The sequence below is a fragment of the Priapulus caudatus genome, unplaced genomic scaffold (genome assembly GCF_000485595.1).
Source record: "Priapulus caudatus unplaced genomic scaffold, Priapulus_caudatus-5.0.1 Scaffold293, whole genome shotgun sequence".
Classification (NCBI taxonomy): domain Eukaryota; kingdom Metazoa; phylum Priapulida; class Priapulimorpha; order Priapulimorphida; family Priapulidae; genus Priapulus; species Priapulus caudatus.
In genome coordinates, this window is record NW_014577354.1 from 309,067 (window position 1) to 321,163 (window position 12,097).

At 46.4% G+C, this 12,097-nt stretch overlaps 1 protein-coding gene across 1 annotated transcript in view; it reads left to right on the plus strand.

Moving 5' to 3' along the window:
* The window catches only part of LOC106808660 (putative uncharacterized protein DDB_G0271606), a 14,182-nt gene extending 2,483 nt beyond the window's left edge, over positions 1 to 11,699 (plus strand). The window contains exons 2-5 of the mRNA XM_014811470.1: positions 1,152 to 1,219; positions 7,144 to 7,647; positions 7,792 to 7,971; positions 9,025 to 11,699. Of these exons, the coding sequence (XP_014666956.1) occupies positions 1,190 to 1,219; positions 7,144 to 7,647; positions 7,792 to 7,971; positions 9,025 to 10,719 (2,409 nt within the window). The 5' untranslated portion in view covers positions 1,152 to 1,189 and the 3' untranslated portion in view covers positions 10,720 to 11,699. The remainder of the gene's footprint in view (positions 1 to 1,151; positions 1,220 to 7,143; positions 7,648 to 7,791; positions 7,972 to 9,024) is intronic.
* Positions 11,700 to 12,097: the final 398 nt, after the last annotated feature.

Here is a 12,097-nt window from a genome sequence, read left to right on the forward strand (position 1 = left end):
TGTAGTATATATATATATATATATATATATATACTCGGGTTGACATTAAGGACGGTTCCTTGTTTCGTTTGGACATTTCACTGCGTTTTTGGTGGAATGAATTTAGGCTTAATTTATACGTATTGCTAATATTATTAATCAAATATTATTAAGCGCATTGGCTAACGTATTAAGATCGTTTATGACGATAATGAAAGTGTTAAAATACCGGAATGCTCAGACTGTATCATGCCAATATTAAAACCGTTCATGCAGGCACCAGCACGATTTGATGACGATTCATTAAAAATAATGTTTAATTGGGTGAACGAAAACGTCACGCCGCAAATAATTCGAAGACTCGGTCAAGAGTTCGAGAAAAGTCTATAGAGGTAATTTTTAACCGATGGCAGCCGTTTTGCAACCGCGATGCTGCATTATTCGCAGGTCAGTTTTTGGTCGTTGTTGTCACCGCTGTCCGATTACCACGCTAGAATTTGGAACGACTCTTTCTTCGATCTCAACCACCATTGCGGAAAGAGCTTGGTTGAACTGGAACGCGGCTATAGAAGACAATGAAAAAGTCTATAGAATCCGAGTGAAATCGATAAAGTCGTTTGCATTTTTAAGTCGTTTAACGGCCGCCCATCGTGAAACCGTAGAAGCGGGGGTTTTATGCTGCCTTTCATCGACATGTCAACCATTTATCAGCTGCGACAAGTGAACCGACGTCGTCGTCGTCGGCCGCGGCATCGGCGGCGGCGTGTCGATATCGGCGTCTCCTCGACGTGGAAGTTAAATTCACGTGCAGATCTCGCCGTATAGTTTACTGACCCACATTCGTGGGCTCGCGCGCGCGAGCGTGCATGATGCGTTGCGCTTGCTTGACCTCCGACCGTCTTTCTTCTGTTTGACACGCACAAAGACAGAGACGGCCGAGGGGTATTGGGGGGGAGGCTTTATATTCTCTGATGTAGAACGGACTAGTTACTTGCCATTCAATCGAGCACGTATGCGGTGGTTACATGCGCCGCTGTGACGTACTCGGAAGTAAACAGTCGGTTCTCTAGTAACGCATATACAGACTTGGTTCTCGAGATTCTCAGTAAGGGTTGCCAGTAATATAGGCAGTATCTGGTGCGTAAGACGGAATTTGCTTTTGGATATTTCAGCTGTACCTGCACGGAAACCAGTACCGCACAGGATCGGCATGAACACTTTACTATTGACAATGGCCCTGGTAAGTTTATATTTTATTTGAGATATTCGTAGCGATGTTCGTAGATCGTATAAATAAGTGGGAGTAATTAACAGACAATATACACTTTCCGTTGAAACGTTACTGGTAATCTTATATCTCGTACAATCAACAGCACATAAACTTAGTTAAGTCTAGTTTATCTGGTCTTGATGCTATATGTTTTATATCAATATATATATCATATTTCTCAATAAAACCCGTCGCAATACATCGTCAAATCGACTAGCGTTGTTTAGATACTAGCATGCGTGATACAACTAGTATTAAAAAGAACATGGCATGAACAATAATGCACTACAACACGTTGTCGTATTGTTAGTAGTAGTCACTAAGGGCTAGAGTAAAATTATTTGCCAAGCTTAAGATCTATACATAGGGTATTAATGCAGGCCGGTCGCGCGTGCCCTACTGACTCTGGCGTGTGCATGAGTACAACTCAATTTTTCGCATTCTCTTGCATTCAGCTCAAACTTGTTAGCTGAGAATATTTCGCGATGGCACAAGCGCCGCCTATATATTTCTCTCGATCCAAAAGCGAAACACAGACTCTTGCGTTACTGACGACCGACCTAATTACACCAGCAGATGATTCTTCATACTTTCCCGGCTGTTAGCGATACCTATCTCGTGTCAGCGGTTCCGTAACAAAACCACATTATTGGGGTACACATCGTGGGCGTACGTGCAAATAGCCCGATTGCAATTCTTTCGGAATGGCGGAAGAAATACACTGTGGCGTGCGAGTGGGCGTCTGATCTCATTACGCTTAATTAAATATACTAGCATAACTAATAGCGACGTATTCGTACCGCATAAGATTACAAACATTTATATACAGCAATCTCCCTCGCTCTACTCTCTCCTCTCTCTCTCTTTCTCTCTCTCTCTCTTCTCTCTCTCTCTCTTCTCTCTCTCTTCTCTGCTCTCTCTTCTCATCTCTCTCTCTATCTATATTATATAGTATATATTATATATATATATATATATATATTATATATAATATATATATCATAGGTTACAGCTCATAGTGTCAATGCCGAAACAGTAACCACTCTCTTTGCCCGTGGTTACATGAGAGGTTTATAATCATAAAATTAAATATCGTTGGCAACTTGGCAGTGCAGAGGGAAAAGTGCGTTTACCACAGACTCTCTAGTTTTGTTTATCCGCTGCCAAGCCGAAGAGCAGACGCTTGCGAGCTTTGTCACGCGCTCTCTCGTCGAGAGAAGACAATCGCTCCCGCAAGTCTGCCATGTCTTGTATTAAATAAAGGTCATTGACCCGTTTTCTTTTCTTTTTTTTACAGTAGGCGTGTGCCTACTATTGTGCTATGAATAGATATTAATGATTCGTCGGTGCGGTATATATATATATATATATCAAGAGTACATAATAGAGATGTCATCTCTATTATATACTCTTGATATATATATATATAAACTATGAGAGCGCGGCTAGCTATAGATTGATAGCTGAATACCTTTTCTGTCCGATGCGATAGAAACTCTGTACGTGACCGCCATTTATTGAGCATGCACGTCTCAAGGTTAGTGATGTCGATTTCCATAACTATCTGAGTTATCACGCAATAATCGTGCATTCCATTGTTAATCCCCCGAAATCAGAGTAAAATGAGGACAAAGTATGCGTTCTTTATAATTATCATCCGGCCGTGTCTGCTGGATATACGATATGCATGATTGATGTATAATGTTCAGCTCATCGCCGAACAGTTTTGCTCTTTTTTTGGAGGGGGCGGAGAAGACTCACAAACAAACTTGAACGGATCGTGGAAAGGAAACTCCCGCGCTTCGGTAACCCGATGGGGGAAGCGGGATTGCCGCGCGCTCGTCTGCCGTTGTTAGGCGGACTGTCATGGCGCCTGGTCGCTATGTGGTAGCATTCTCTTCCCGCCTATTGTCATAAATCACACGATGACCGCTTTTTTGGCAATTGAGCTCGAATCAATGTCATGCGTTCGTAATAGACAGAAACATCGTGGCGGAGGCGGTTGGAATAATTGAAATCGGACCTGGGGATTGATGATCATGATTTTCTGTACGCTTATTAGTAAAGAGCGACCGTGTAGGTAAACTGGGTTAATCGTCTTTGCATTATTCTACGTTTCGTCAAGCGAGCAAGGACAAATCAATTAACGATACCCGTTCGTACACGCGCGCGTGTAGGCGCGTGCGTGCGCGCGTGCGTCTGCGTGGATAGAGAGGCCGCCATTGAACAACACTTGATGATCGAGCACGCTCTGCCACGTACTCTGGCTATCATCTAACTAAGCACTTCGTGCAGTCGTTCTTCGAGTGCGTTATACATCGCCTAAGCTGACGCAAAGATAAAACGTTCGGCACCTCGAGTGCATACACGCGCGTGTGTGCGCGTGTGTGCGCGATATTGTAGGTGTGCGCGTTATTGTATAGGGTATACTATAGCTTCCCAACACGTTGCGTGACAAATTTCCGCTAATAAACATCGCGCAGACCGCTATCGGGCTTTTCTTGCGCGGTGTTCGAAACAAATGCTTTTGGCGCGGAATTATAATATCAAGGTTGTTGCGTACGTCAAATCCTGCGTGAATAAAAGGCGGTATCTGGTGACGTACTTACGCGCGTGCCGCGGACGGAACACAAGTGCCGGAACTCAAGGGGGTACAGAGCCGTAGGAGGTGTAATTTGTTTAGCGTAAAAACATTGTGATTAATCAAGGAGGCTGTTCGCACGACGCCGTGTGCGTTGATAATAGAGATACGAAGGATGTAGGCGCTGACGCTGCGGCAGGCGCTGACGCTGCGGCAGGCGCTGACGCTGCGGCAGGCGCTGACGCTGCGGCAGGCGCTGATTAAATCAGCAAATGATTGCCGCTGATTCTAAAGAGATCCTAAAAAAATTCCCTTTCTTTTTTTGTCGTTCTCTCTCTCTCTCTCTCTCTCTCTCTTCTCTCTCTCTCTCTTTCTCTCACTCTCTCTCTCTCTCGTCTCTCTCTCACTCTCTCTCTCTCTCTCTACTCTCTCTTTCTCTCTCTCACTCTCTTTCTTCTCTTCCTCTCGCTGTCTTGCTGTCTCTATCTCTTCTCGCTCTCCTCTTCTCTCTCTCTCTCTCTCTCTCTTCTTTCTCTTTCGCTCGCTGTCTGGTCTGTGCTCTTTTCTTTCTTTCTTTCTTTCTCGTCTACTCTCTTTCTCTCTCATCTGCTGCTCTCCTCTCTCCTCTCTCTTTTTCTTTCTTTGCTAATAACTCGATACTCTATCCACGTCTCCTCTCGCCCTTTTTCACGCTGTGTCTCTCTCCCCTGTTCCTTCCATTTTACTCTCTCTCTCCTCTCGCTTTCTGCTCTCGCCTTCTGCTCTCTCTCCTCTCTTCCTCTCTCTCTCTGCTTTCTCTCACTCTCTCTCTCTCTCTCTCTTCTCACTCTCTCTCTCTCTCTCCACTCTCTCTCTTTCTCTCTCTCACTCTCTTTCTCTCTTCCTCTCGCTGTCTGTCTGTCTCTATCTCTTCCTCTCTCTCTCTCTCTCTCTCTCTCTCTCTCTCTCTCTCTTTCTCTTTCGCTCGCTGTCTGTCTGTCTCTTTCTTTCTTTCTTTCTTTCTCGTCTATCCCTCTTTCTCTCTCTCTCTCTCTCTCTCTCTCTCTCTCTCTCTCTTTCTTTCTTTCTATAACTCTAACTCTATCCACCCGTTCCTCTCGCCCTCTTTTTCACTGTCTGTCTCTCTCCCCTGTTCCTTCCCATTTTCTCTCTCCTCTCTCTCTTCGCTTTCTCTCTCGCTCTCTCTCTCTCTCTCTCTCTCTTCTCTTCGCTTTCTCTCTCTCTCTCTCTCTCTCTCTTCGCTTTCTCTCTCTGCTCTCTCTCTCTCTCTCTCTCTCTCTCTCTTTTCGCTCTTTCTCTCTCTCCGTCTCGCTCTCTCTTTCTCGCGCGCGCTTCTCTCTCTCTTTCTCTCTCTCTCTCTCTCTCTCTCTCACTCTCTCTCTCTCTCTCACTCTCTCTCTCTCCTCCGCCGCGCGCTCTCTCTCTCTCTCTCTTCTCTCTCTGCTCTCTCTCTCTCTCTCTCTCTCTCTCTCTTTCTCGGCCTCTCTCTCTTTGCTCTCTTTCGTTTCGCTATATTTCATTCTTTCTTTCCTTTTGTATTTCTTTCTTTATGTCTTTCCTTTCTCTTTCTTTCTCTCTTTCTTTGTCTCTCTCTCTCTTTCTTTTTCTATCTCTGTCTATTTCTTTCCATGTCTCTCTTTCTTTGTCTCTCTATCTCTCTCTCTCTCTCTCTTTCGTATCTCTCTTCCCCCCTCTCTCTCTCTCTCTCTCTTGCTTAGGTTCCCGTCACGTTATAAAATGCAGCATGCATGCGCAGAACGCGATACTGCCATTACAACGAGTTTTTTTAAACGTCTTTATTTTAGAAGTCGTTAGACGTTCTTTGTAATAAAATAAAATGAGTCTAAGCGGGAAAAGACAGGAACGAAAATCTGTAGGCATTTCTGTACAGCACAGCAGGCAACTATGAAACAATGACTTGTGGCCGAAAGGCGTAAGACGGGTATCCTAAATTGCGCACAGTTAACTTAGACTGATTCCAACGTCCTCCCGTAGCTGAGCCAAACCGCAGTTTATTCTCAACGAAGGTTGAATCTAAACGAATCGCGGAGTCAGTCCATATACTTAACTTTAGCGTCATCAGTTTCGCGGTAAATTATCAGGAACGGCTTATATGCAATCGGGCAATTCAGACCTCCCAAGGCCATGCAATTGTTGGTGAAAATTGCACGTGTCTGCGTGCGCACCTGCAGCATTTCGACTTTTCGACGTTTCGCTATTGAATTCGCACAAAGCTGCTCTCGTCGCGGCAAAATGTTAATGACGTCATCTTGTCCGTCGCGATGATGCATTTCGCGTGCACGGTGTCCGTGGCTTACATCGGGAAAAAGGTGACGACAAGTGTGACACGACCTTGCTCGCCGAACGGAGTCGGCGTCTGTGACGACGCGTTTTTGATTCCATGCATTACGCGAGCAAATTCGTTAGTCGTGGACGTGAACGCTGCGTTGATTATAGCTCGAAGGACTCGCGAATCGCGAAATTACAGCGATACGGACAGAGTTATGGCTCGTCGCTTGAGTCAGACAGGCAGTTCGATTCATTCGTCAGACCGCGGCCACTGCTATCTATCAACCCGCTCATCGCTTTTCTCCTCGCTTTGCTCCGACGCTCGGCGATACGCGCTGACGACTCGTGGCAGTATTCGTATCCGCCGTATCTGCCTCATTAGTATCCTGATTAATGATGGATCATTAAGAATTAATAAAGTAATAATATAATATTTAAGTTTTTAATTTTTAATGTAACCGTTTCGATCTTTTTTTCGTCAGTCGGTTTTTATTCTTAAACGGAAAAATTACTGCATAAAACGTTTCCATGTTTTTATGGTTAATAAATTGCATAGGAAGTGTTTAAGTTGATTAGTTCGTATACCTGGAAAACAAATCATCAATTCCATTAAAGATTTAGCTTCGAGACTAATATAACTGTCCGAGTTTGGGTAGGGGGGTTCCAGAAATATCCGTAAACAGTTACATGACTATCACACATCCAAACATGTCATAACGTTTGCATAACGAATCATCCCTTCCCTGCAACATGCATCACCTATACTTACCTTCAATTCATGTCAGCTATTTACATTTCATATATATACTGTATATATATATATATATATATATATATAAATCTATTCACGATGTTTCTGATAATGGCTGCAAGAACCTATAATAATTTATTATTATTATTATTATATAATTATTTTTATTAATTATTATTATTATTAAATATTAATTATAATAATTAATAATGAATAATTAAGCTCGTTCTTCTGCGACCGCACGTTTGTCATCTTGTTCGTTATCCATCGCAGGCGGCGTTCGTCAGCAGCGCCTGGGGTCAGGGACGTTTCCGACAGCAGCAGCAGGGATTCACCGGCGGACGAAACTTCCAACAGGGATTCAACGCCGGTAACGGCCTGCAGCAATTGCAAGGCAGCAGCTTCTTCCCCGGGCAGCAGCAGCAGCAGCAGCAGCCTCAGCAGCAGTTCACCTCGCTGAACGACGGCCGTACGAATCGGCTGTTCCCGTTCACTTCTCAGCTGGAGCAGCAGCAAGGCGTGATCAATCCCAGTAGCTTCAGAGTCGGTAACACGGACTTCGTCAGCCGAGGTCAGCCGAGCGGGTTCAACACGTTCGGACTGCCACGTCAGCAAACCTTCCAGCAGGGGGGCCAGCAGTTCTCGCAGCGGCAGGGAGGCCAGCAGTTCTTGCAGCAGCAGGGAGGCCAGCAGTTCTTCCCGCAGCAGGGAAGCCAGCAGTTTGTGCAGCCGGGGAGGAACCAATTCGGCGGATTCAACCAGCAACAACAACAACAGGCAAGCAGCAGTATTAGATTCCCCGACACGTTCCTCGGTTTGGCGTCGCCCACCTTGCAGGTACCGCCCCCAACTCTGACGCAATTCCAGCGCCAGCCCAACGCCAATCAGCCTCTCATTACCAGACCCATTTTCGTACAACAGCGGACGCAGCCGCGGCGCAATTTCCTCACGATACGGGACGTGCAGCAGCAGCAGCAGCAACAGCAGAACCGCGGATTCACTGTGCCTAGCTTCCCGTTCCGCGCTGAGCGGGTCACGCAGCAGCAACAGGTGGTTGTCGGCACCGCTCAGTCGACTTTGCCCGCGCGGACATTGCAGTCGGTAATACGTCACTGATAAGTCATCATCAGTCGCATCGTCATCGATCATTGACGTCATTTAAACATCATTCTAACCGGCTGCTAAAACGTCATCGTCATTCATTGACGTCATTCAAACAATCTTCTAAACGGCTAAAGCGTCATCATCAGTTTCACGTTTGTTCTATTTCTATAGAATACGTCTTCCTTCCTCTGTAGCATGTCTTCCTTTACTTTCTTCAACATTTTCTCCTAATCGTAATTCGTAGGATTTACAGATGTTCACCTTTGTTGCAATATAGCTACGACAGACAATGGCGAAAGAAATCTTCATTTTTTGCTTCTTTCTCCATAGATTTCTCAACAGTTGCAGTTGGTTGCGACTAGTAAATCTAGTCTCTGTGTGCGTATCTGCTAACGTGTTGCAGGGACGCCGCTGGTGGTGACAGTCTAGAAACGACAACCTTGGAAATCGAAAGTTGATGGACGACGGACGAGATACGATGACAAAACGCTTCATTATTATAATATATCACCATGAATTTATCGATAGGCTCGTTATATTGCAATGGCGGTGCGGGTACTGTGCATGGTCGTTAGCAGTTCTCTACGCTTTCAGTAAATGTGACTAATTATAACACGATGATCAGGTGTCGTATTAGCATCATCGGAAGCACGGTGGTGTAGTCAAGTAGCCACATTTTCCGGATAGAGTAGTTTTTCATCGTCATCTGTAACTAAATTTAATTATGGTAAATAATATTATATCGTGGATGTGTGTGTGCATGCGTGTGTGCGTGGCAAAAATCAATCAAAATGCTGTTTTAATTGACGATTTAAACAAATTGACAGATTGTATTTAATTAACGACAACGATTGAATATCAAGTTGAATATCATTGATATGGAATATCAACGCTCGAAATCGCAGTTATCCAGCGTGTTCGTACAGCACATATATATCTTATCTCTTGTTATTCATTGTATGCTATTTAACAATAGAATTGAACATGTCTTCGACGAGGAAACACGATACAGCCACTTGTTACACTTGATTTTAATGTTGCACCTTGCAGGTGCTGCCATCTGTGCCACAGCTGAAGCCTCTGCGCCGTTTTCAGCCAGCGATTCAACCTCAGACCAACAGCGACAACGTGCAGACAGCTGAGCAGTTCTCACGTCTTAATCCGTTTGATATTCAGGGAACCCTATCGCAGGCCGTCTCGCCACAGAGAGGGCAGCAGGAGCAGCTGCAATCGGTGCAGACGCTCATCAGACCTGAATCCTTCCGCCAGCAGCAGCAGCAGCAGCAGCCGCAGCCACAGCCGCAGCCGACAGCCACCGTACCGGATCCACTAAACGTACAGCTGCAACAGCAGCAACAGCAACAACAACAGCAACGACAGCAACAACAGCAACAACAGCAACTGCTACTGCAGCAACAGCAGCAACGGCAGCAAGAACAGCAACTGCAACTGCAGCAACAGCAGCAACGGCAGCAACAACAGCAACTGCTACTGCAGCAGCAGCAACGGCAACAGCAGCAGCAACGACAACAGCAGCAGCAACAGCAGCAACAGCAGCAACAGCAGCAACAACAGCAACCGCAGCCACAACAACGATTCATCCAACAACAGACCCAGCAGCAGCCATTCTTCCGGCAACAAACCCAAACGCGGCAATTCACTCAACCACAAACCCAGCAACAGCCGTTCTTCCGGCAACAAACACAACAACAACAATTCCCCCAACAACGACAACAGATCTTCCAACAACAACAACAACCTCAATCGATACAATTCCGACAAACGGGATCTCCTCAGGTGCAAGGCTTCGTCCAACAGAACCAACAGCAGCAGCGCTTAACACAACCTCAAACGCAGCAGTTCCGACAAACGCAGCAGTTCGGCACCGGTAGCGTGCAGCAGCCGTCGCGACCGCAAGGATCGCAGTCTCTCATACAGTCGGCGCAGACCTTCCAAGAGCGACCGAGGGTCGGCCAACCAGCAATCGCCGCCAGCCTGCGCGGACTCACGCGCAACTTCCAGCGACCGTCGACAAGCTCCAGCTCGAATCTACTCAACAGTTTCAACCGACAGAACCGCGGACGTCCTCTGTCCTTCCGACAGGATCAGGGCGGCAGCGGGCTCGTGCTGCAGAAGGACCCCGCTCTGCAGTTCGCAGGAGGTCTCCAGCTGCTTGGTTTCTCCGCCAACAGCCTCAGCGGTCTGACGTCGTTCGACTTTCAGGGACAGCGAGAGATAGCGGAGAAGATCGCCGCCGAGCAGGCAGCGAAGGACGCGCAGAAGCGCCAGGAGCAGGGCACCGGGCAGCAGCAACAGCCACAACAACAACAACAACAACAACAACAGCAGCAGCAGCAGCAGCAACAACAACAACAGCAGCAGCAGCAGCCACAGCAGCAGATCCAGCAGCAGCAGCAGCAGCAGCAGTCCGCGGAAGATGCGCCCAGAGTTAAGAGCTTCTCGAGTGGGTTCGCGCGCACGTTCAAGGTCGGAAACGACGGAGCGCCTGAGGACGTGCAAGTCATCAACCTATTTCCCAACGAACCGATCCAGCTCGGACCTCCCCGCCTCATCGAGCGACCACAGGGGGCGCAGGGAGCGCAGGGCGGACCACGGCTAGGTATCGCCGTCCAGCCGACCGAGGGGCCCGACGTAACCGACGAACCGGCGACGTCGGCCAATCTGCCGCGTCTCGTCAGGATGCCAGGTCCGTCAGACGTTCAGCCGACCGACGCTAGCGGGTAGACCGGCCCGCGGTTAATGCCCTCCCCCCCCCCCCATACCCGTTACTCTTACCCTCTGTAATAGTGAGTATCAAACCTGACTCTTTGTTACTCGTTCCTCGTGTCTCCGCCTTCGTGCACACTCGCTATCCGAGAAAAAGAATTCAGAGACGGTTCCCTTCCCCCCTTAGGTGTCAGTCTAGTGCGTGCGATTGCTTAGTTTGTTTCGTATTTTTTCGTTTGCATGCAATCCAGTAGTTGGAGGAAACCTGCGTCTAAGGCAGGACGACTAAATCGGCAAGGTACAGTAAATAATCTCAATTAATCTTCGATTAATTGTCTGTTAGTTTTAGAGTGTGGCGCTAAATTCGTATGCAGCGTAGGTGCGGCGCGTGACGCGTTGTACGCATGCGCACGAACCACAGCGCCTCAAGTGTTTACGCGATGTTGTGTAGTAATCTTGGTGATACAATAATTTCTTTCATATCGGTGACTAAAAAAACGGTGGTTGACCGTTGGCAATATTTTAACAATTTCGAATTAATTGCAAAGGGAAAACATTCAACGTTGCGAGAGCGACTTATTCGCTTGGCGTTTTGTTCGTGACTCGGAAGAAGTCTTTTTGGTGCTGAGTCGCGTATTGTACGAACCAACAGAGATACGGTCTCCGAATTTGCGTAACCATTGAAATACGATTTAAGATAGCGGTGGATTTTTTTATGATTACGCGAGAACTAAAAGGACTGTACGTACGTGTCAGTAAATGCTCCCGAGTCAACGCTCAGTATAAGGTGTGCCAGTTTCTAACGATTTGCATTATGCTCACTGCTAGCTTTCATCTACGTTACCCGGAGCTACACGTTACAATATCTTTTTTTTAAATTTAGTATGCATCCTTACGCATTCGTTCAAATTATTTTCGAATTACTGTTTGCAGTGTACATAATAACTCGACGAAATTGTATTTATAGAAAATAAATAACCGATTGAGTCCATATTGAACATCGCCTGCCAGTTTGTAATTTATTCCACGTTAAACTTGTTCGATGACTGCACGTAGTTTCAACTCACTATAACACCACGTGGGAACAAAAATGAAGAGACGTGAAATCTTCACAAAACTGTTGACCCGAAGCTAAACGAAACTGCGGAACTGAATTCCTCTTACGAATGTCAAGATGTGATCCAATTCGTCAGTGATTACACATTTGGAAACGAATATTAATTATTACGTCACGAAATTTCCGGACTATTGGGCGGCTACACTGGTCGCACGCACTACAATAACAATACTGCAACACTGGGCGCACGCACTACAATAACAATACTACAACACTGGTCGCACGCACTACAATAACAATACTGCAACACTGGGCGCACGCACTACAATAACAATACTA